Raw genomic sequence first — 23,238 nt, 5'->3', positions numbered from 1 at the left:
CAGTCCTGACACCGGCCCAGGCGCCATGGGAATGGTGTCTGTGGTTGTCCCCAGCACCTTCTCCAGCATCACCAAGGTCCCAACTGCAGGGAGACCGTCGACGCCACAGTCAACCCCAGCGTCTTCCCGCACCTCTCTTGAGCAAATGTCAGCCACCACCCAGATGCCTCAGACCTGGAGTGTAGGAACTCGCGGAGGATCTGAAACCATGAGCTCGGTGTCCTCCCAGGCGACCTACTCCTTCTCGGCGCTCACACCCCCACCTCTTCTATCCACACCAAAGGGGCACACATCTCCACAAACCGAGCCCCACGCCCTGTCACCTTCACACACCAGCAAAACCCTCATCTCCACCGCATTCGGCGACAGCCACCAGAGCCACACAACAATGGCCACCTTGTCACCTGGCACCACAGGAGGGCCACCTGCTGTCGGTTCCACCACCTTGAGACCCGTGGCCTCCCATTCCCCTGCCACAGTCTTGCCCACCAGTGGAGAAGTTCCGACATCAAGCACGAGCTCAGCCACCGAAGACAACATGGCCGCAGTGGTCATTCCCCCTGTACACTCCGGCAGCGTCTCTTTGACAAACACCACCCACGTCCCCGCGTCCTCAGTAGGCCTCTCAAGTACACCCAGCTTTCAGCACCTTGCCACTACTCAAAGGGTAGCCTCCACCACCAGCCCCAGGATGAGGTCAAGCTCTGTGATTCCCACCAATACCCCCAGCAGTGCAGAGAGCCCCACACTTACTGTGGCAGGTGGCTCTACCTCCCACCCACTATCCAGGACCGCTCCTGTCACCTCTTCAGAAACAAGCACTTCACAACCAATGGTGGCTCAGGCCTTCACTCACACTCACATTCCTACCTTTGCAGCGTCCCCATCCGGTCACCCTGACCCAGCAACGCAACTGCAGTCTACAGCCACCAGCCCTGTCGCCACCCAAGCAACCGCAACAGACATCTCGGCAACTGCTGCTAGCGCCACCACCTTTGGCATCTCTGCAACAGCAGGCCCAACAAGGCAGCCAACGCCAACGCCACTCCTTGGCACCACCTCGCCTCCAGAATCTTCCACTGTTTTCCACATAGGTCACACTCAAGCCACACGGGCCACACAAGAATCCCAAACCACGAGGCTGGTCTCCCCCACGACTGACACCGTCAAGAGAGTCACAACTACAGCTGCTTCTTTCATTCCCAGTGGATACTCACCCTCGGGAAGTCTTCCTCAGGATGCACCCATCACAGGTAAAGTGACAACCTTCACCCACGCACCCTCTGGAGGCGGCCACTCAACCCAGGCCGCAACCACAGGATCGTCGGCAGCACCGAGCAGCCCTGGCGCCTCGAGGCAACCCTTAGGAGGCACATCACCTTCTGTAACAGGCACCATTCCTCGGGTCACCACTGGAGCCTCAGCATCGGGGGGCCCGGCGGCAAAATCGACATTGCCTTCTGCCAGCACCTCAGCTCATGTCACACCAGCCATTGGCCAAACCCATCGGACTCAGGGCACAGAGACATCTGGAGAAACACACACCAGCAAACAGGCCTCCTCCATGTCACACACCATCTCAGCGGGCACAGCTACCCCTGCCTCCTCCACGGCAGGCGGCAGAACAACGTCAGGAAGTGTGTCCTCAGCAACGTCCACCTCAGGCAGGATCACAAGCTTCTCACAGACTCCCTCCAGTCACAGCCAGGCAGCTCAGGGGACAACTGAATTCTTGTCCCCCTCAACCAGTCCTGACACCGGCCCAGGCGCCATGGGAATGGTGTCTGTGGTTGTCCCCAGCACCTTCTCCAGCATCACCAAGGTCTCAACTGCAGGGAGACCGTGGACGCCACAGTCAACCCCAGCGTCTTCCCGCACCTCTCTTCAGCAAATGTCAGCCACCACCCAGATGCCTCAGACCTGGAGTGTAGGAACTCGCGGAGGATCTGAAACCATGAGCTCGGTGTCCTCCCAGGCGACCTACTCCTTCTCGGCGCTCACACCCCCACCTCTTCTATCCACACCAAAGGGGCACACATCTCCACAAACCGAGCCCCACGCCCTGTCACCTTCACACACCAGCAAAACCCTCATCTCCACCGCATTCGGCGACAGCCACCAGAGCCACACAACAATGGCCACCTTGTCACCTGGCACCACAGGAGGGCCACCTGCTGTCGGTTCCACCACCTTGAGACCCGTGGCCTCCCATTCCCCTGCCACAGTCTTGCCCACCAGTGGAGAAGTTCCGACATCAAGCACGAGCTCAGCCACCGAAGACAACATGGCCGCAGTGGTCATTCCCCCTGTACACTCCGGCAGCGTCTCTTTGACAAACACCACCCACGTCCCCGCGTCCTCAGTAGGCCTCTCAAGTACACCCAGCTTTCAGCACCTTGCCACTACTCAAAGGGTAGCCTCCACCACCAGCCCCAGGATGAGGTCAAGCTCTGTGATTCCCACCAATACCCCCAGCAGTGCAGAGAGCCCCACACTTACTGTGGCAGGTGGCTCTACCTCCCACCCACTATCCAGGACCGCTCCTGTCACCTCTTCAGAAACAAGCACTTCACAACCAATGGTGGCTCAGGCCTTCACTCACACTCACATTCCTACCTTTGCAGCGTCCCCATCCGGTCACCCTGACCCAGCAACGCAACTGCAGTCTACAGCCACCAGCCCTGTCGTCACCCAAGCAACCGCAACAGACATCTCGGCAACTGCTGCTAGCGCCACCACCTTTGGCATCTCTGCAACAGCAGGCCCAACAAGGCAGCCAACGCCAACGCCACTCCTTGGCACCACCTCGCCTCCAGAATCTTCCACTGTTTTCCACATAGGTCACACTCAAGCCACACGGGCCACACAAGAATCTCAAACCACGAGGCTGGTCTCCCCCACGACTGACACCGTCAAGAGAGTCACAACTACAGCTGCTTCTTTCATTCCCAGTGGATACTCACCCTCGGGAAGTCTTCCTCAGGATGCACCCATCACAGGTAAAGTGACAACCTTCACCCACGCACCCTCTGGAGGCGGCCACACAACCCAGGCCGCAACCACAGGATTGTCGGCAGCACCGAGCAGCCCTGGCGCCTCGAGGCAACCCTTAGGAGGCACATCACCTTCTGTAACAGGCACCATTCCTCGGGTCACCACTGGAGCCTCAGCATCGGGGGGCCCGGCGGCAAAATCGACATTGCCTTCTGCCAGCACCTCAGCTCATGTCACACCAGCCATTGGCCAAACCTATCGGACTCAGGGCACAGAGACATCTGGAGAAACACACACCAGCAAACAGGCCTCCTCCATGTCACACACCATCTCAGCGGGCACAGCTACCCCTGCCTCCTCCACGGCAGGCGGCAGAACAACGTCAGGAAGTGTGTCCTCAGCAACGTCCACCTCAGGCAGGATCACAAGCTTCTCACAGACTCCCTCCAGTCACAGCCAGGCAGCTCAGGGGACAACTGAATTCTTGTCCCCCTCAACCAGTCCTGACACCGGCCCAGGCGCCATGGGAATGGTGTCTGTGGTTGTCCCCAGCACCTTCTCCAGCATCACCAAGGTCTCAACTGCAGGGAGACCGTGGACGCCACAGTCAACCACAGCGTCTTCCCGCACCTCTCTTCAGCAAATGTCAGCCACCACCCAGATGCCTCAGACCTGGAGTGTAGGAACTCGTGTAGGATCTGAAACCATGTCCACCCAGGCGACCTACTCCTTCTCTGCGGTCACACCCCCACCTCTTCTATCCACACCAAAGGGGCACACATCTCCACAAACTGAGGCCCACGCCCTGTCACCTTCACACACCAGCAAAACCCTCATCTCCACCGCATTCGGCGACAGCCACCAGAGCCACACAACAATGGCCACCTTGTTACCTGGCACCATAGGAGGGCCACCTGCTGTCGGTTCCACCACCTTGAGACCCGTGGCCTCCCATTCTCCTGCCACAGTCTTGTCCACCAGTGTAGAATTTCCTACATCAAGCAGCAGCTCAATTACCCTAGACAACATGACCACAGTGGTCATTCCCCCTGTACACTCCGGCAGCGTCTCTTTGACAAACACCACCCAAGTCCCTGCGTCCTCAGTGGCTGTCTCAAGCACTTCCAGCTCTCAGCATCTTGCTACTACTACTCAATCATTAGACTCCAGTGACAACTCCACAAGAAATTCAATAGATGTAAGTTTTGCAGTCAATGATAGCAGGAGCACTGGTTCTGCACTGACATCATCAATTTCACCTACAATGTATCCTCTGGTCAAGACCACCCTTCAAACTCCTGTAGCATGTGAGTATTGTCAGAGATCCTTTCCTAATCTATAGCCACCCCAAAACTGTGCTTTTTCTGACTCTGCTTTCTCTTGTTATGTGTGCACTGCTCTGACCATGTCAAGTTTGTGTACTTCAACTAGTGTTTCTTCATTCCCTCAAGCAGCCTCCAGTCCTGTCGGCCTCTGGAGCTCCAGCACCCTATCCACAGGTCTCAACTCTCCTTTGTCTGTTACCAGCATGTCCTCACCTTCCCCAGCATCTTCACAGTCCCCTGTGAAGCCTGAGGCTTCAGGTAGGTGGGATTTCCCTTGTCTCTATCTCTTATAGTGATCCCTTTGTCTCAATTAATCCTAGAATTAGCCGAATTAGCATCACCCAACTAGGGTTGAAGTCAGGTCCACCAGAGGATGAAGTGTGTGGAGGAGCGATGGGTGACAGGGTCACCACCCCCTCTGCCCTAGCAGAAAACTACTTATGTAGGGTGTGGTTTAGGAGCAACTAGCAGACAGACAAGGTTTCTGGCTCTCTCTTCCAGCTCCTGATTTCTTTGAATCTCGCTCTGCTATCCTCTTACTGTAAAGACCCACTCCTGTCTCTCTCCCTGCGTGTCCAGTAACAAGCACAGCCTCACTGAGGACGGACAGTGGGAGCAGCACAGCAACACCGTTACCCTGGACAACCTCCCAGACCCTTCCCACCTCCACCCCCAGCCATGCAACAGCTTTCCCAGTCCCTCCGCAGCCGCAGAAAGGTGAGTGACGCAGCACAGCGAGACCTCTCCACTGCAGTGGAGCTCGCTGCACAGATGGTAGTTGTCAGCTGGCTGCATCTGCCAGTGAAGCCCTTGTGGTTGCTGGGAGATCCAGTTCTCTGGGTATGTCCACTGCCCCATCTGGGCCATGCCAATCCCACTGCTCCCTGTATCCGCCAAGAGGGGTGATGTGACTCAATGCTCAGTCTCAGCCTGGTTGCTCACAGTCTGCTCTCGGTTCAGAAGGGCCTTATAGTGGATAGTGAGAGAGCACCAGAGTTGGGTGCTGAGGGCTGGCTTTGAGCATGGCACTGAGCTAGGAGCCGGACATAGAGAAATGCCATTCAGCAAGGGCCAGAACAACCATCTGGGTAGATGCAGTTAGAGGAATAAGCCCAGGGTATTAACCTCACACAATGGAAAGCCCCTGTGGGATGTGGGGGTGGGTTCAAGGTGAACAGGAGGCTTCCTGGCAAGAGTGAATAGGAGCCAGGGGAGAATGAGCACCCCAGGCAGGGAGGAGGGTCTGAACCACTGGAATAAAGGTCCGGAAGTGAAAAGGAGGCCCAGTGCCTCATGGAGACGAGAGCCCCAAAGCATTTGGGGTGGCTGAAAGTAAGGAGAAGAGTGGTGAGTGGTGTGCAGGGGAATCCTGTAGGTAAGGGGAACCAGGGAGGACACAGTTAGATTTGCATTTTACAAAGGGCACTAGGGTGGGAGAATTTGCAGGGCGTGGGTGAGGAGGCCGGGAGGGCGGTGGAGCAACCCCGCGCTATTCCAAGCAAGACCAGGTGAGGGCGCCAAGGAGCCGGTGGCTGCCAGTGTGGAGGGAAGGAGACCCGCTGAGAAATATTTAGGACAAGTTTTCCCCAAATTGGAGCCCAGGGACCTCTAGGGGGCCCTAGGACAAATTCTACTGGGTCTTCAAATTTGGAGAAATATTACCTCAGGAAACAAGTCTCATTCTATGGAAAGCTCTTTCAATTACTAATCTTCACTGCATCGGACTTTTGTCTTTTAACCCTTAAAAGAATTTTGACTACCAGAGCAGATGCAGGAATTTTGTTGGGATTCTGACAGCGGGACCTGTTTTTCTCCAAGCTGGGGAAGGATGAGAGTCCCAGGCTGAGGAGTAAAACAGATGTGTTAAATGCGAGCGGAGAGGGAGAGAGGAGACCCGGATGGTGCCAGGCTCCGGAGCAGCTTGGGGGAAGCTTCGGGGGTCCCTTCCAGCCCTGAGGAGGGTCAAGGCCCCTGAGGACCCCCTACTCTTCTTTGCCCTGGCCCAGGCGTTTCCCTCTTCCGCTACGGGCCGCGCGTCGGAGACCGGAAGCTTGTCAGGAGGACTCAGGACTTCACCTCACGGCTCTTCCAGCCCCAGATCGGCTTCCCCCTGGGCTCCTCTCTCCGGAATTCCCTCTACGTGAGTCCCCGGCCGGCCGTGGCCCCAGCGCAGGACCCGTGGCCTGGCGCCCCGGGCCTGCTTCTCTCCCCAGCGCCCAGGCGCCCAAGACCGAGAGGAGGGGAGAATGGAGCCCCTTTGCAGGCCCCGCGCTTACCTCCACAGTCCGTTCGCGTCAGGGCGCCGCTGAGGAAAGCAGGGAGCGAGGCAGGGCTTCGCCCGTGCGGACAGCTCGTCTCTACCTCAGTACAAAGAGGGCCCCGCCAGCTCGCTGCTGTTTTCCTGGGGCCTTTCATGAGTAAGAAGTTATGCTCTAGGCCCGGCGCGGTGGCTCACGCCTGTAATCCTAGCACTCTGGGAGGCCGAGGTGGGCGGATCGCTCAAGGTCAGGAGTTTGAAACCAGCCTGAGCAGGAGCAAGACCACGTCTCTACAAAAAATAGAAATTAATTAGCCAACTAAAAAAAAAAATTATACACACACACACACACACACACACATATATATATATATGAAATTAGCCAGGCATGGTGGCGCATGCCTGTAGTCCCAGCTACCTGGGAGGCTGTGGCAGAAGGATCACTTGAGCCCAGGAGTTTGAGGTTGCTGTGAGCTAGGCTGACACCATGGCACTCTAGCCTGGGTAACAGAGTGAGACTCTGTCTCAAAAAAAAGAAAAAAGAAGTTATACTCTGGGAAACTTGCCTAGTTTGTGCCATCTCCATTTTCCAAGATTAACCTCTGGTCCCTTGGTCCCTGTCTCCCGGGGCAGAATGGGAATGGTGGTCCTGGCCCTTGTGGTCCACAGGGAGGGGCTCAGTCAGGACACACTGAGAGCACAGCACTGGCAGTGGAGTGAGGGTAGCGGCCCCTTTAACCCCATCTGGACCTGTCACAAGCCTCAGGATGGACTGAGGGGACGCACCTGGAGGTGTGAGCCCTGTGAAGGGCTGGTCTACCACAAGGGGTCTATCACTGAAGTGGGACAAAACCCACTGCCTTAGGACCCAGAGGAATGGCCTGAGGGTGAAGGGTGTTTGTGTGAGATTATTATGTAAAGGGCTCTCCCAGACAGGAGATGGATGGGATGACCTTCCAGGGGTTCTTGACATCTGTACAGTTCTACCCAGAGAGGACCTTGGGGTCACACTTCCAAGGAGCCCACCCAAGACTGGGATGTCTCCTCCCCACCTCTCTCTCTGAATGCTAACGGTGAAAACCCTATGCTCAGTTCACAGATAATGGCCAGATCATTTTCCCAGACTCAGACTACCAGATTTTCTCCTACCCCCACCCACTCCAAAGACGCTTCACGGGCTGGGAACTTGTGGCCCTGGTGGCTCCGTTTTGGGACGATGCTGACTTCTCCAGCGGCTGGGGAACCACATATTACCAGGTGAGCCTTTCACAGCCTGGCAGTGGGATCCATCAACAGGCACAGGAAGGACAAAAGGCTGTATGGAGGGCGTCACAGGTGGTGCTGCTGTCAGAGCCTAGGTTCCTGTGGGCTACGGATTAAACACGGGCGTGGGGAAGGAGCAGATAAGAAATATCAGACTCAGGAACACCCAACCCCAAGAGCACCTGCCGGGGACGGGGATAGGGGTTGGCAATTCAGCATTTGCTTTTAAAATAAGTCCGTAGAGGGTCTATCCTAACAAGTCAAGCAGGGCCCTCCTGTGCTTCTGCGTTGGGTTAATAATTCCAACCAGTGGATGCATGCAATGAAAGCTGCTGCAGCAAAGGCATATTGTGCCCTGCTGTGGACAAGGCATTGTAGAAGCTCCAAAGATGGAAAGACTCATGCCTGTCCTCAGGAGCCACCAGGCAGACATGGGGAGGAAGACATGGGCACAGGTGGCTCCGAGAGAGCCAGTTTCAGCTAAGACATAGGTGAGTTCCAGTCCAGAGGACTCTGACTTCTGGGCCAGGATCTTCCATTCCACACTGCAGGCTTTCTTGCAGCCCAAATTTGAATTGATCTTCAGATAAGAAGAGCTAATTGTAAAAGTGCAGGCCTGAGACAGAGAGGGATGTACAACAGGGGTGGACTATAGGATCCCCAAGCAGAAAGTGGGGATCCCTCAGGTGTGGTGAGTGGACCCTCATTTCCTTGTTCCTATCTGCCTTCCTTTCCTAGGAATACGTGACACTCTATGGTGAATATCACCCACTAGTCCGGCAGGTGGAGTCTTTGATTAAAAAGTTCACAAACTCCAAGGACTACAAAGCCAGGTGGACCCTGAAGGTCACGTGGGTCAATGCCCCCGCCTACCCCGCCAAGTGGACCTTCGGGGTGAGTGGATCCTTGGGGTGAGTGGACCCACAGACAGCTCCCCATGAGCCATCTGGGAGTCAGACATTCTAGAGTCCTAGGCAGGGGCTACTCTTCTACAATCCTCTCTGGAACCACTGCTGGTTACGGCAACCCCTGCTACCACCACCATTTGCTGAGCACTCACCATGGACCAGGCCTGCCTCAGCTGTTCACTTACCTGACCTCACAGCAGCCCAGCAAATTAGGTATTGTTGTGTTGAAACATAGGAAATGGCATTTTTGTAAGTCAGAAATATCTGGCAATAGGCAATTTCATATATTAATAGCTCAGCCTGATATTAAATATGATCCGCATTTTAGAGATGAGGAAGACAATGGTTAGGAAGGATAAATGACTTGCTCAAGGTCATCCAGGTAGCAAATGACAAAGCCATGCCTGGAGGGAGGTTTTTCTGACTGTGAGCTCTGGCTTTTAACCACAGTGCCGCCCAGTGGGAATGCGGCACACCACAGTCTCCTCAGCCTGCCCTCTGAGGACTCAAAGATTTTACAGCTGCAAAGTTCTTCCTCGTGTCTGGTCTGAAGCCACTCATTCCTTCATTCACTCAGCAGAAGTTCACTGATGACCTATTTTGGACAAGGCATGTGCCTTCAGAGAACCTCCAGTCTCACCTGCTGCAGGTCCTCCATGCTCTTCAGATGGAGGGAACAATTTGGATGATGTCTTTAAATGTTCCCAACAGAGCTAATTAAGCCTCTCCCTGTCTCTGGTGTCTTGGCTAATCTCTCAGGTTCCTGTAGCTTTCTCTAACAAACCCTCTTCTGGTTGGATTATAACCCAGAGCCCTTTATCTCCCCTCCTGGGAAAAGAGTCACAAAAAAGGCAAGTCCCCCATGGTAAGTGCTTTGCCAAAGGGAGGAAAGCTGCCCGAACTGATCCCAAACTTGCCAGCATTTTAGGCCCATGCCTTTGCTCTGCACAGCCCAGCAACAGGTGATGTGTGTGTTGGGGCAGGGGTGTGGGCCAGGTGACGGTACGTGAGGGAGGAGACCCCAGATCTCTCACAGGCATCCTGTGTTTGTCTCCCACCCACCCCCAGACCAACACCTACCAGGCCATCCTCTCCACGGATGGAAGCAGGTCCTACGCCCTGTTCCTCTACCAGAGCGGCGGGATGCGATGGGATGTGACCCAGCGCCTAGGCACCTCTGTCCTCATGGGCTTCTCCAGGTGAGAAGAGAGGGACTGTCAGTGCCGAGCAGATGGCAGAAAGAGGGGCAGAGTGGGCTTTCGCTACACATGCACTTCTGTCCCTGGGACAAGGTGCCATTGTCCTTGCTGCTGCTTCTGACGTACACACACTGGCTCTGGTTTCTGCTGGGCCACTCACCTTGCTATTTCAGATTACAAACTCCTCTACTCATCCTGCCATTCTCTTTCCCATCGCAATCCCTGTGCATTGCAATAATTCCAAGAGCCTGGACTTCCCTGGTTTCCACTAACACTAGCTGGCCTCTCTTGACTTCTCAATATCGTAATAAATGCCAAGATTGATTATGCTAAGTACTTCATGTACATTAGTTCCTTTGATTATCACAACCACCCAATGAGGTAGATACTGTTTATTATCCCCGTTCTACAGATAAGGAAACTAAGAAACAAATAGATGCACAATTCCTAAAGTCACAGAGCTAGGAAGTGGCAAAGTGGGGACTTGAACCCAGACCTCAGAGGCTGGAACCTGTCTTCCTGACCTCCTGAGAATGACCCACTTACCCAGGGGCACCCAGCAGCTTATGTGGAGCCAGCGGTGAGGAGGGAGGGCAGGGGGGGACTATGGGCAGTTGAAAGGTGGGTTCCCGGTATGTGGAGGTGGCTCAGGCTCTGACACACCGTTCTGTCATATATGCCCATATGCTGATGTATGACAATCAGTTGTGAAGGTCACACTTTGTTCCTGGCAATTGCCACAAATAATTTTCTGTTCAGGTTGCCTCTGTAATGAAGTTGCTTTCATTAGTTTTTTGACGTGCTATGAAGGAGAAAGGAGTAGAATGACCCAACTAGCTAGGACTTTCACACCATTGGAGTACACCCAAGGGAAGTATCATGTAAATGTGTGTCATCTAGCTGGTGTCAGAGAGGGAGAACGTCAGGAGTCACTGTCCTGCAGCATGCACGTGGGCTGAGGCTGCCATGCCAAGCCTTCCTGCGTCCTGGAGCAGCGCCTGGACCTACCAGTGAGGATGGCAGTGGTGGGGGGGGAGGTGGCGGTGCCTGTTATAACAAGGCTTCACTCAATTCTGAGGGATTTGCAAATATCACTGCATTTAATCCTCACGGTGTTGTGAGGTAGATGCTGCTGTCCCTTTTACGTAGATGTGAAAACTTAAGAATCAGAGAGGTTACGTAACTTTCCCATGGGCACCAAGCTAGTAAGTGCTGGCATCAGCAGCTGAACACGTGACTGCCTAACTCCAGAGACCAGCTCTTAACCATCACAATATACTGTCCCCCACAATATGTCCCTCTTCAATCCCTGGTTTAAGGGAAACAAACAGAAGGGAGGCCTGAACTCTGTTGTTTTCACACCCCTGTCTCATGACCAGGTGGACCTGCCAGTTTCCTGCAGTTAGTGATCAGACAATCAGACGTGGGATAAGTTAGAGCCTCCCACCTTGCCCAGCCATTTGCTCCCCTTTCCTGCTCTGTGTTGGGTTCAGAGACTCGGGCTGACTGACCAGCTGACCCGCTGACTGAGCAACTGCTGGTCAGCTGCTGTCTGACTGATGAGCTGAATGAGTTCATCGCTTTCAACTGTAGGGCAAGAGCCTGTGCTGTGGCAGAGGCCTGAGGGTCTTCCCTTTGCCTGCAGTGGAGACGGGTATTTCAAAAACAGCCCACTGATGTCCCGGCCACTGTGGGAGAGGTATCGTCCAGACCAATTCCTGGATTCCAACTCAGGTAAAAGTGCTACCTTGTCACTCTTGAGCTGGTCTCAGGCCCTCCTTTGTTCTCCCTCCGTATGCCATGGGAGTCCTAGAGGGAAGCTGGCAGCGTCTCCACCATTCCCAGGGGCATCCCGCACCTTGGGCGTCCTGCCAGGCTAAGCTCATACCTGCCACATCCCAGGAGGGCTCTCCGTGAGGGCCAGGTCCTGGGAGTGAGGACAGGGGTGTTGTGGGAGGCAGGGGCCTGACGGGGCAGTTCGTACAATACTCAGGTGTCCTGTCCCAGACCTGGAGTGGGAACCCAGATGAGATACCTTGTAGGAATTACCAAGAGGAGCTCCAGAGTTCTGGCATTCACTCAGTCATCATTTATTCAGCACCTGTTGTGTGCTGGACACTGTGCAAACTGCCAGAAGAATGAATAAAAGGAAAAGACCGACTAGGGTTGCTGTCAAAGAGCTTTCACTCTGGTAAAAAGACTTTCATATACAGGAGCCATACTATCCATGACTCAATGTGATGTCCAGAGGCCCGAAAGGGAAAGAAATTAGTTTCCAAAATGTGATAAAACAAAGGACGCATTAGCATTAGAAATCAGTCGTGGAAACTGTGAGGTATAAATCCAGTTCTATTTATTCTGTGGCAAAAACTTTTGGTAACCAGAAACATAAGCTAAGTCAAATGACATGTGCCATCTTGTAGCCCAGGGGCATGTGAGGATGGTGTGTGTGTGTGTGTGTGTGTGTGTGTGTGTGTGTGTGTGTGTGTCTGTGTGTTGAGGAGGAGTATTTGATGTTTCTCCTGACAGCAGGACATTGTGGAGAAGACCCATGAACACATAATCATAAACAATGATTATTCTTCTCAAAACTCTAAATTGTAGTTAGCTTGATAATTTTTTCACTTGTGTGTGTACGGGGCCAAATCTCACACACTGTATCCTGTTGGGTCTTGTTGACCTCTGGCACCCCCTTTTCATCCATGCAGCTGGGGTGTGTGTTATGTAACTTACAGGTTATTTCAGGAATTTCAGGTCTATTTAAACTCCAAACCCCCATTAAGCTTTCCTCTCCCAGTTCTCCCTTCCAAAGGTGGTGTCTGGGCCCGGAGGAGGCATTCCCCAGCCTCGTCATATTGGAGCAGGCCCCTGCTTCACGTGCCAGCTTCTCTGTGGCTCCCCTGCTGGCCTGTGGGCATCGGCCTCTGTCCCAGCTGCCCTGGCCACTGCACAGTCTGGGCTGGAGGACAGGGAGCACAAAGGGTGAAGGGCCAGTGCCTGATGGTATGCCTGGGTGGATGGTGGCATCCCTGGCTGAGATAGAGGGTGCATGAGGAGGGACCGACAGGGGGGTTGGAAGGCATTGGAGCTGAGAGTGACAGGATGGAAGAGGTGGGTCAGAGCCAGAGTTTGGCTCTGAGTTGGGTACAGGTGAGACCTCCTACCCCAGCACTTGTTCCAGGATTTTGTCCTAAGAACCAAGATTTGAGAGCTTTGGAGTGTACCTCATATGGGCTTTTGGGGAGGAATCATTGCCAATCTGAATTGGGTCCCATCCCTGGAAGCTGTCCAGAGAGGTGGGGAGTGGCACAGGGGGTGAATTCATGATCCTGCAGCCCCAGGCCCCAGGATGACCCCTTCTTCCCCTGCCCCCCGCCCCCAGGCCTCCGGGGGCTGCAAATCTACCGGCTACACAGGGAGCAAAGGCCCAACTACCGTCTCATGTGCCTGCAGTGGTTGAAGAGCTCACCTCAGCGGCCCAGGTGGGGCAGGAACCAGATCTCCTGCCCTTGCTCCTGGCAGCAGGGACTTTGGGACTTACGATTCCAGCCCATCAGCATAGGTGACACCTCCTTCCTGTCCCCCACAAGCCCACCCACCATCCTCTCCTCTTACACCTGACCTGTCCTTTCTGAGGCGCCCTCAGCCCCTTCCCAGAATCACCCCCTGCCCTGCTCCCACCCTCACCCAGGCACCACCAGCCTGGGCCTGAGTATGTCTGTGTGTTGCAGGCAGGTGGGGCCGGAGCGGCAAGCAGCTGTGCCGCTTCTCCTCCTGGCAGGGAGGCGTGTGCTGCAGCTATGGGCTCTGGGGAGAGCTTCGAGAAGGCTGGAGAGTGCAGAGCCCTTGGCAGTTTGGTACGTGTGTGCACAACCCCACCTTCTCTGGAGGCTGCTGCTCCTCCCAGCCAAGACATGGGACCCTCAGAATGAAGGGTTGTTCCCACTCCTTCCCAGCTCCTACCCTCTCTGGGCCTCAATTTCCTGATCTTGTAGTTAAGCGGCTTCCAACATCCCCACGAGCTGACATCCTAAGGATTTAGGGCTGAGTGCCGCTGCCCCATCTCCATGTGGTCCTGAGTTGGGGCATCTTTGCAAGCAAGGGAGGGCCTAATTCGACCTCGTCCCTCAAGACCCAGGTTGGCAGGCTGTGTGGGGAAAGACAGAGCTCCCACAGAGACCCTGCAAGGCAGCTAGAGAGAGCTCGTGGTGGGAGGTCTGTGTCCTCCCATCCTCCTCCGTGTACCGTGGCAGTCTCTATTGTCCCCAGACCATCAGCCATGCCCTCCCCACTCCCAGCACTTGGAGAGCAGTGGGACTTGATACCCACCCTTCAAGAAAGGAAGTTTGCTTAGCTCCTACCATCCTACCATGCCCTGCTGCACGATGGCCCCAACATGCCTGCAAGGGAGATAGTACCTGGTTCATCACGAAGGTCCTTGAGCAGAGCAGGATTGGAACCCAAGTGTGCAGGGTTCTGAAGCCACACTCTCGCCACCGAGACCATCCCGCCCTACCAAGCCTTCCAGCCAGTTCTCCAGGTCCTCTGCCTCCCCCAACATGCCGTTCTTCACAGACCGCGAACTGGAGCCGTATAACTGGTGCTGCCGCTGGAATGACAAGCCCTACCTCTGCACCCAGTACCGGCAGAGGCGTCCCTGCATTGGCTGTGCTGGATACAGGCCCCCACGGCCAGGTGAGGGTCAGGGCCCAGGCCGAGCATCTGGGGAGGGGTAGCCTGGTGGCCTCTGGGACATGGGGCTGGACCAGGAGAGGACCAGCTTCCTGGGGCAGAGCTGTGGCCACAAGGGAGGAAGAAGATGATTCCAATGTGGCGCTGATGACAAATGGGGGGCTTTTGTGTATGGCACTGGGGAGCAGTGGGAATGGGTGTTGGGGACATGAAAGTGCAAGAGGCCTTGGGGGAGGATTCTATACTCCACAAACATCTCCCCAGGGCTTGAGTCCACCTGGACAAATGCCCAGACTGGTGGGCAATGGGAAATCTTAGCCTCTACCCATGGTTTGCCATGCTAATGCAGTATCTCCTTTTCTTCCAGCCTGGCTGTTTGGGGACCCCCACATCACTACTTTGGATGGTGTCAATTACACCTTCAATGGGCTGGGGGACTTCCTGCTGGTTCGGGCCTGGGATGGAAACTCCTCCTTCCTGCTGCAGGGCCGCACTGCCCAGATGGGCTCTATCCAGGCCACCAACTTCATTGCCTTTGCAGCTCAGTACCACTCCAGCAGCCTGGGCCCCATCACAGTGAGCTTGGGGCACCCAGGACCTCTCTGCATCCCCCCACAGAGAACCCTACAGGGACCTTCAGCTGGAAATTGAGGCCCAGGAGGAGGAAGAGAACACAGAAAGGGAAGGGGAAGGGGGGCAGGAGAGAGGGAGGACACATCCCATTGGTGTCATGGTTCCAGAGTAAATCCAGAGATAAAGGTTGGGGTCCTGGCTGTACCATGTACGAGCTGTTTGACTTTGAGAAAACTACTTAGCTCAGTGTCTCAGTGTTCTTATAGTAAGATGAAGATAATACCCCTCAGGGCTGTTGTGAGATTTAAATGGGATGATCCAAGAGCATGCCCAGCACAGAGCCGGCCCCACCTGCCTGCCACAGGCGTGAGCGAGCATAACCTCATCGCCACCCTCTTCAGCACCCTTCTCTTCACGCAGGCTCAGGTTCTAGTCCGAGTTGCTCTCTGGAGCCCCCTTTCTCACCTTCTTCTCCACCTGCAGGTCAGACTTAAGCCTCCTCCAATTCCCTTCCAGGTTCAATGGTTCCTTGAGCCCAATGACACTATCCGTGTTCTGCTCAATAACCAGACTGTGACATTTGAGACTAAGCATGAAGATGGAGAAGGTAGGCTGGGGACAGCTATCAGCCAGGGAGTTCAGCAGGGTGTCCAGTGCTGGGGGCGGTGTATGGGGGGTGGAAGCAGCGGCATTGGGCAGAGCAGAGTGGCTGTCCCCCGCTGTCCCTTCAGCAGCTGTACCTGAGCAGCTTCTTCTCCCAGAAGCTGGGCATCATACTTTCCCTCTTCATGTCCCCCCTCCTTCCAGCACTGAGGCCTCTCTTTTCATGGCCCCCATCTTTAGTCCCCAGGAAGGCGGTGGTGTGGGCGCCGAGGGTGGCATGTGCATTTGGTTTGGGGCCGCTGGGTGAGGCACCCTCAGGACATCCCAGAGCTGCCCTCAGAGGCTGTGCTCTGCACCGTGAGCCTTCCCTGCGGCCCAGGCAGTGGCCTCCAGGCACCAATGCTGGTGCTCTCTCACCGCCTCTCAATGTTCTAGACTGGGAGATATTCAATGCCACTGGGATCTTCCTGACCCGCAACAGCTCCCTGGTGTCAGCCAGCTTCGATGGGACAACAGCCATCACAGTCACTGCTCTCTCCAACATCCTCCATGCCTCCTCCAGCCTCCCAGAGGAGTATCAAAACCACACAGAAGGCCTCTTGGGTACAAGCTCAGACCCCAGGGGGAGGGCAGCTCCGCCTCCCGTGACCTGGACACCCCTTCCGGGTTTTCCTCTCTCAGCCTCCTTGGAGCAGAACCTTTAGGGCACCGACCGGGCCAGGGAGGGGGGAGGGATTTCTTTAGCCACCTTTGAGGCTCACTTCCTGTCCTCCTGCTGCTGCTCCAAGGGAGCACCAAGGACAGCTCTGGGCAGGGTCGGGGCGCAGCATCCTCCTCCTCTCTCCATCCCTCATGTCTTTCCTTCCTTCCCCTGCCTCCCACATTCCTCTCCCCTTCCTCCATCTCCTCCTGTGTTTTCTTCTGCAGCCCCCCTAGAGCAGAGGGGCGGGTGTGAGGTCTCCCCCAGGCCCCCCCTTACGTCTCCAGTGTGGCAAGGGGAGGGCCACATCCCCAGGGTGGCCAACCTCCTGCTCTGTCCCTTAGGGGTCTGGAACGACAATCCAGAAGATGACTTCAGGATGCCCAATGGCTCCACCCTTTCCCCAGAGAGCTCTGAGGAGACGCTTTTTCACTACGGAATGACCTGTGAGTCTGGGCCTCAGTGTTCGGCCGATGGGGCAGGCCAGGATGAGGGAGCTGGTATGCTGCCTCCCTCAGGCCTGTGGGAGCCAGACCTCTGGCCTTTGTAAGGGCCTGAGGATTCTGATGCCACCCCAGATTTGTTCCTTCCACCCTCATGCCACCTGCATCTCTCTACCTGGAAGAGAGAATGGGGAACATGGGTGGGGACATGGGTGCCCTCACTCATTGGAGCAGAGATTTCCAGATTCAGAAGCTGTTGTGTCCCGCACGACTCGTCCCCCACCCGGAGCCACATAACCCGAGGGCTAAGGGAGGACACAGCAGAAATATGGCTGAGTCCCACCCCGAACCACCATCACCCCCATGTGTTACAGGGAAAATCAATGAAACAAGCCTCCTTGGCGAGAGGAAAGACCATCTGCCCTCCAACTTCACCCCTGTCTTCTTTTCCCAACTGTGGAGAAACAAATCCTTGCATGAAAATGTCGTCTCCAGCTGTAATGGGCAGAGACAGTGCATCTATGACGCCCTGCTCACCGGTGACACAAGCACTGGACTTCACACGATGATGCTCTTTAAAAGATACCAGGAGATGAACACCACCCTCAGTAAGCGGCGTGTGGCCCAGGGAGGCATTTTCAGAGCTGGGGAACAGATGAGGAGCTGCCCTTCCCTGACACTCCTTTAAGCCCTGCGTTTTTGTTCATTTAACAGATTGATTTGCTCACACTCCTCTGCTCAAAACCCTCCCTAGACTCCTCCCAGCTCTCTCTGCCCTTGCGATGGCCTCAAAGGCCCCATTCAGTGTGGCCCATTGCCTCTCCTGGTGCTGTGCTCCTAGCCTGCACCTTGCACTCCAGCCCCACTGGCTTCTGTGTGTTCTCCATACACTCCAGACTCATTCTCAACTCCAAGATTCAGAGGTGCTGCTTTCTTGCCTGGAATGCCCTTCCCCGAGACAGTCACATGCTTGCTCCCTTACCTCCTTCAAGCCTTTATTTCAATGCCCTTCTCAGTGAGCCTCCCTCCACCTAAATTTTCACGTTCACCCATACATACTTCCCATCCCCTCTTCTGCTTTATTTGTTTTTTAATTTTTTTAAGACAGCCACAGAAGCTTTCACTACCCTGTTTTATTTTTTCTCCCTGGCATTTGTAACTACTTATTTTATAATTTTCACAGGTATCTTCTTGTTATTTGTTCATTGCTATATCCTCACTACATAGAACAGTGCCAGCCAGATAGTAGTTGCTCAATAAATCCTTGTTAAAAGACTGGCTGAGCCAACAAGCAATGCAATGAAAAGAGCAGGGCTTCAAGAAAGAGAGATCAGTGAAAAGGTTTTACTGCCTCTCTGTTTCTGGACTAATGTGATATCCATCTAGATATCACTTTCATGGTTTCCAGCCCTTTTCCAAAGGTAAAACTCTTTGATAGTCTGCCATGTTCTCTGACTCACTTTGTGCCATGCCCAGCATAGCACTCTTTTCAGGAAAGAGCTTGAAAGGAACCCTGCTTGAGGGCAAAGAAAGAGGCTAAAGATTTGGCCAGGTGAGCAGACAGCCCCAACCTGCTTCCAGAGCTGGGTCACTATCCTGGGAATGCCTCACTCATAGTTTGAGAAAGAGAGAGAAGGCTGATATGGCAAGATTCTGTCCTGTCTCAGACCACATCCCCTGTGTGTTTCAGATAAGTACCCACCCACTATTAATGGATCTCATGTGCTTGAAGCCTACCGAGGGCAGACCAGGCTGTTTCAGTACACCAGCAACGCTGAGGATGTCACATTCTCTCTTGGAAACAACTGTGCTGATGTTAAGCTCTTTGGTAAAAATGTTTGGCTGGGTGGGAGGTGGGGGGAGTGGGTAGAGGATGAGGTCAGAGTCAAACTTTGGATAATTCTGCATTTCTATACCCAGCACAACTTCCTGTCACTTTTTCATTTGAATATCCAGGACTGGCATCTCTTAGGAATGACACTGATAATTCAAACAGGTGCTCCTAGGTGAATAGTAATGACAGGCTTAAGGCAATTTGGCCACATAGCTAGACTCACTCTGAGCACCTAAATCTTATCCAAAGATCACTTAATCTCAATCTAATAATATGCTATCGTCTTTAATCATTATTATATAGTCACCAAAATATTAGAATAATCAAGTAAAACAATTTAAAAATACTAATTTATAACATTTTTATGTCTATTAAAAGAAAGATATAATGTGGGACAAGATTTAAAGAAATACAAATACCTTCATTTGGTACCTTTCTCACTATTTTTGTGTTTGCTAACCATGCTTGTTAACCAAGCTTTGTTATTCCTTGTCTGATTTTCTGTGCTAGGGCCATGCACAGATTCATCTTTCCCTCTCAGCAATGGTTAATATTAGAGACACCCCCCGCCCCCTGGGCCTGAATCCATGATCTGGGTCAGAGGCTCAAAGCACAAGCGATGTAGCCTTCCGTCTGTTGCCAACATTAACAATGCTGGTGACTGTTCTTTGCTAAACCAAAGACCCCAGGGACTATATTGTGAGTTCTAATCACCTCTCTGCCTCATTTTCTTTCTCTGTGCATAAGAAGGGATGGCTCTGTCTACACCCATTGCATCAGGAGATTTTTATTCTCCACTGGGTTCCACTCCTGAAGAGTGACAGTCTGGAAATTACTGCCATCTATTCCCTAGTATCAGTTCCTTTCAACCTGCTGCTTTAAGGAGATTTTCCCATGTTCTTGATAAACATAAGACAGGTTTAATCAGAAGATAGGTAGCAGCTTTTCACTGTAGTCTGGTGCCTAGACCAGTGGCTGGTCAAAGGTCTGGGAAATGAGAGGGTGGGTGAGAAATCAGGGTGAAGCCAGTTTGGCTTGCAGTGTAGCCTGGGAAAGTGTTGGGAGGATCCTGGCCTTCCTCCTCTATCCCCCTGGACATGCTATCCTGGGGAGCTGCCCTTAGGGGTCTCTTTGGGGAAACTGCCTTCCTCTCTGAGGAGTTCCTGCCTACAATCAGTACGTGGGCTGGTGCTACCTCCTTCCAGCTTGGAGCGTGACCAGGATACCAGCCTGCTCAAAGGAAATGCCTGATGAGATGTGCGGGGTGGTCTGAGAAGGGTGGAGGAAATCCCAGCATCAGCAGTCAGGGTGTTAGATGCCAGGATGCATCTGACCACAGAGCAGAGGAGTCTTCCAGCTCTCAACTATCTCATCTTTCCTGGGCAGAGAATGGAACATTGCTATGGACACCAAAGTCATTGACACCATTCAATCTGGAGATTCTAGCAAGAAGCGCCAAGGTTGGCTTGTCATCCCTACTCCAGCCCAAGACCGTGGTCTGCAATTGCAGTGCAGAGAGCCAGTGTGTATATAACATGACCAGCAGGGTGGGCAATTCCTCTCTGGAGGTGAGTGTTGGGATGTGTTTCCATGTGTAGGGGAAAGGAAATGGGAATTGAAGGGATGTTGTGATTCAGCCTCTTCTAGGCAACGTCTGTGTTGAGTGGTGGGCGGGGCTATGGCAGATGAGTAGAGCAGATGCCAATCTCAGGCCATAGACTCACATATGAAGAAGTAGATCTTTATTGCTCATAGTTCAACTGCATTTTTATCTCCCACCTCCCATTCTGCCAGCCTGGCAGGAAATTCCCACCTCAGCCTTTCTGAGTTCCCCAGTGGATCCCAGTTTCACAATTCTGGGGTGACACCTGGTACAGGGCACAGAGGTGTGGGGAGGGAAGGTGTCCCTGTGCTCGCTGGCATGAGTCCACACAGGACGCATCCCAACCCATCCTCCCTCCCCTGCAGCCGAGGGAGAGGCCCTGCTGCTTCTGTGCCTTGCTCAGACCCAAGAAACCTTCTGTGAGGCTACTTGTGGTCCCACTGCCTACAGGCAGCACGGGGTGGGGTCTCTCTGGGGTCTCATCATCACGGTGTTGGGAAGAGAGGTGCAGGTCCCCTTTATCTTGACACCCCAAACCCCTTTACTTTCTCTTTTACCCTCTCCCTCCAGCTAAAAGTAACATCTCTTTTCAGTTTGGAGAAGTTGCTTCTGCATTCCAGTTTCAGCCAAAATACTTGGCCTAAATCCATGACTCTTGTCCTGTCTGCTTTTTATTTTTTGGTTGTAAAGGAGGAGCCAAAACGGAAAGTGTTTGTCTGGCAACACACAACCCCCTCCTTTGCCCCCAACATGGGCACTTACACACAGGCACACACACACAAACACACACACACACACATACACCCTTCTCCTGAAGCATGAGCAGGGAATTGGTACTTGAAAGGGACAGAGGTGGGAAGGCCAAGGTAGAAAAGGAAGAAATACACAATAGGAAACACAGAGATTAAAATCAATATACTATTCTGTATGTCCCAAAATATTCACTCTTGACAGTAGAAAGTATTGGAAGGGTCTATCTTAGGGAGATTCCCAGAGTGGTTTCAGCAGGGAAGTCGTAAAGGAGAGACCAGGAAATGATGAGATTCTGGAACCATCGACCTTCACTATGCCATTATTCTGGTTGCTAAATCTTCTCGTAGTGCTTAGCAGTGAGACTCTGACTTCTTGGTTTGGGAGTCAGGAAGGGAGGCAGAGAAAGAAACAGCAGCTTACATGGAATCCAATTTTCAAGGGATTGTAGAACATACATTCACTCACTCATTCATTCATTCATTCCCTGTCTTAGTCTAGAGGCAAGGAGATGTGGTGTGAGAGGGAAGAGGCTGAGATCCTGGTGCAGGGCCATGTAGGGGGTCAGGGTAAAGAATGGCCCAGCAAGGCCAAATGGGCAGGACACCTGTGTGACTTTAGACAGAGACTTGGAGGCCCAGAGCCTGGTCAAGAAGGTGCTCAGTAGACACTGGTGGAACTAAGACATGGATTCAGGGTCCATGGATCCTCAGATCAAAGAGATTAGTCAGAAACATCCAGAAGCCCTTAATAATTCAACCCCCTGGCTGCCCAGTGATCATCAACTTGTTCCAGATGGCTGGTTGCAAATGTGATGGGGACACCTTTGGCCTCTACTGCGAACGCTCCAAGGACCCCTGTGAGGAGCAATGCTTCCCGAATGTCAGCTGCATTCCTGGGCAGGGCTGCGAGGCCTGCCCTCCAAACCTCACTGGGGATGGGCGTCACTGTGCAGGTGAGCTGTGAACAGGCCCCTGGCAGGAGGAGGTTCTAGGCAGGAGGAGACAGATGACGTCTCAAGGGTCTAGGATAGCCAAAGGCAAACCATTTCTCTCCCTATTCCAGAAAGTCTTCACAACGCTCAGTATAGTAAGTATGGCACGGAGGGCTTGGAAAGGGGGTGGTGGATGGTGTGGGGCTGAAGGATAAGAGGCACAGGCGAGGGGACAGGGCAGAGCACTGATGGGGAAAAACAGGGAAAAAGACTGAAGATGGTCTGGAGAGGGGAGGGGACTTCCAGCAGCACCCAGGGGACTCAGGGCAAGTTGGGGCCATCAGGCTCCTTGGGGTCTTCAGACACAGGAGGTCCAAGGTCTCTGCATCTCACAAGTCAGGACATTTGGAGGAACCACCATGGGGATCTGCAGGCAAAGGTGCCTCATTTTCCCTTTGAGCCCTCTCCCAGCCATCTCCTCCTCTCTCTTGGAGCCACTAGAGTTACAATGAGTGAAGCCTCCACCAAGCCCCCAAATAACATCTAGAGATTACTGTGTCTTCAGAGCAGAAGCCAGAGTGGATAGAACCACAGCATTCTAAAGGCAGAAAGGAGATGGAAGTGAGAGAGGGAGGAAAGCAGGCTGGTGGGCCCCTCTCCTGTGGCCTTCTGGGTCCTTTCCTGATGCCAGTTCTGACAAGCATTCCACTCCATCTGCAGAAGTGGAAGAATACTTACCTGTCAGAGAAAAAAGGGTTGTCCTGCAGAGAAAAGCCTGGAAAGGGGGAGAAGGATGGTTTGGAGGTTCTGAGTGGCCCACAAGCAGAATGCAGATTGAGCAGGCTTTGGGGAAAAGAAACCAAACCAGCCCAAGGTTTCCATGGGCTGGGGACTCCCTCCTCCCCGCTATGACCTCAGCATGGCATTACTGACCTCCCTGTTCCCTCTGCAGCTCTGGAGAACTCTTTCCTCTGTCAGAACAAGTCTTGTCCTGTGAACTACTGCTACAACCACGGCCACTGCTACATCTCCCAGACTCTGGGCTGTGAACCCACATGTACCTGCCCCCCGGCCTTCACCGACACCCGCTGCTTCCTGGCTGGGAACAACTTCACTCCAACGGCGAGTCCAGGTAGCACCAGACACCCTTGCCATCCCTA

General features: G+C 53.7%; 1 protein-coding gene across 1 annotated transcript in view; it reads left to right on the top strand.

The window, feature by feature from the left end:
- The first annotated feature begins 159 nt into the window (after positions 1-159).
- MUC4 (mucin 4, cell surface associated) overlaps positions 160-23,238 on the top strand; it is a 30,267-nt gene continuing 7,188 nt past the window's right edge. Inside the window, exons 1-20 of the mRNA XM_076002526.1 lie at positions 160-2,108; positions 4,446-4,577; positions 4,899-5,036; positions 6,326-6,459; positions 7,669-7,833; positions 8,578-8,733; positions 9,816-9,946; positions 11,592-11,680; positions 13,329-13,508; positions 13,678-13,803; positions 14,522-14,641; positions 15,006-15,214; positions 15,728-15,818; positions 16,250-16,417; positions 16,859-16,960; positions 17,332-17,565; positions 18,648-18,785; positions 20,178-20,359; positions 21,940-22,099; positions 23,031-23,210. Coding sequence (XP_075858641.1) covers positions 164-2,108; positions 4,446-4,577; positions 4,899-5,036; positions 6,326-6,459; positions 7,669-7,833; positions 8,578-8,733; positions 9,816-9,946; positions 11,592-11,680; positions 13,329-13,508; positions 13,678-13,803; positions 14,522-14,641; positions 15,006-15,214; positions 15,728-15,818; positions 16,250-16,417; positions 16,859-16,960; positions 17,332-17,565; positions 18,648-18,785; positions 20,178-20,359; positions 21,940-22,099; positions 23,031-23,210 — 4,780 coding nt within the window. The 5' untranslated portion in view covers positions 160-163. The remainder of the gene's footprint in view (positions 2,109-4,445; positions 4,578-4,898; positions 5,037-6,325; positions 6,460-7,668; positions 7,834-8,577; positions 8,734-9,815; positions 9,947-11,591; positions 11,681-13,328; positions 13,509-13,677; positions 13,804-14,521; positions 14,642-15,005; positions 15,215-15,727; positions 15,819-16,249; positions 16,418-16,858; positions 16,961-17,331; positions 17,566-18,647; positions 18,786-20,177; positions 20,360-21,939; positions 22,100-23,030; positions 23,211-23,238) is intronic.

The sequence above is a fragment of the Microcebus murinus genome, chromosome 1, assembly GCF_040939455.1.
Source record: "Microcebus murinus isolate Inina chromosome 1, M.murinus_Inina_mat1.0, whole genome shotgun sequence".
NCBI lineage: Eukaryota > Metazoa > Chordata > Mammalia > Primates > Cheirogaleidae > Microcebus > Microcebus murinus.
Note: the sequence above shows the minus strand (reverse complement) of the source record. Positions and strands in the feature narration are given on the sequence as shown.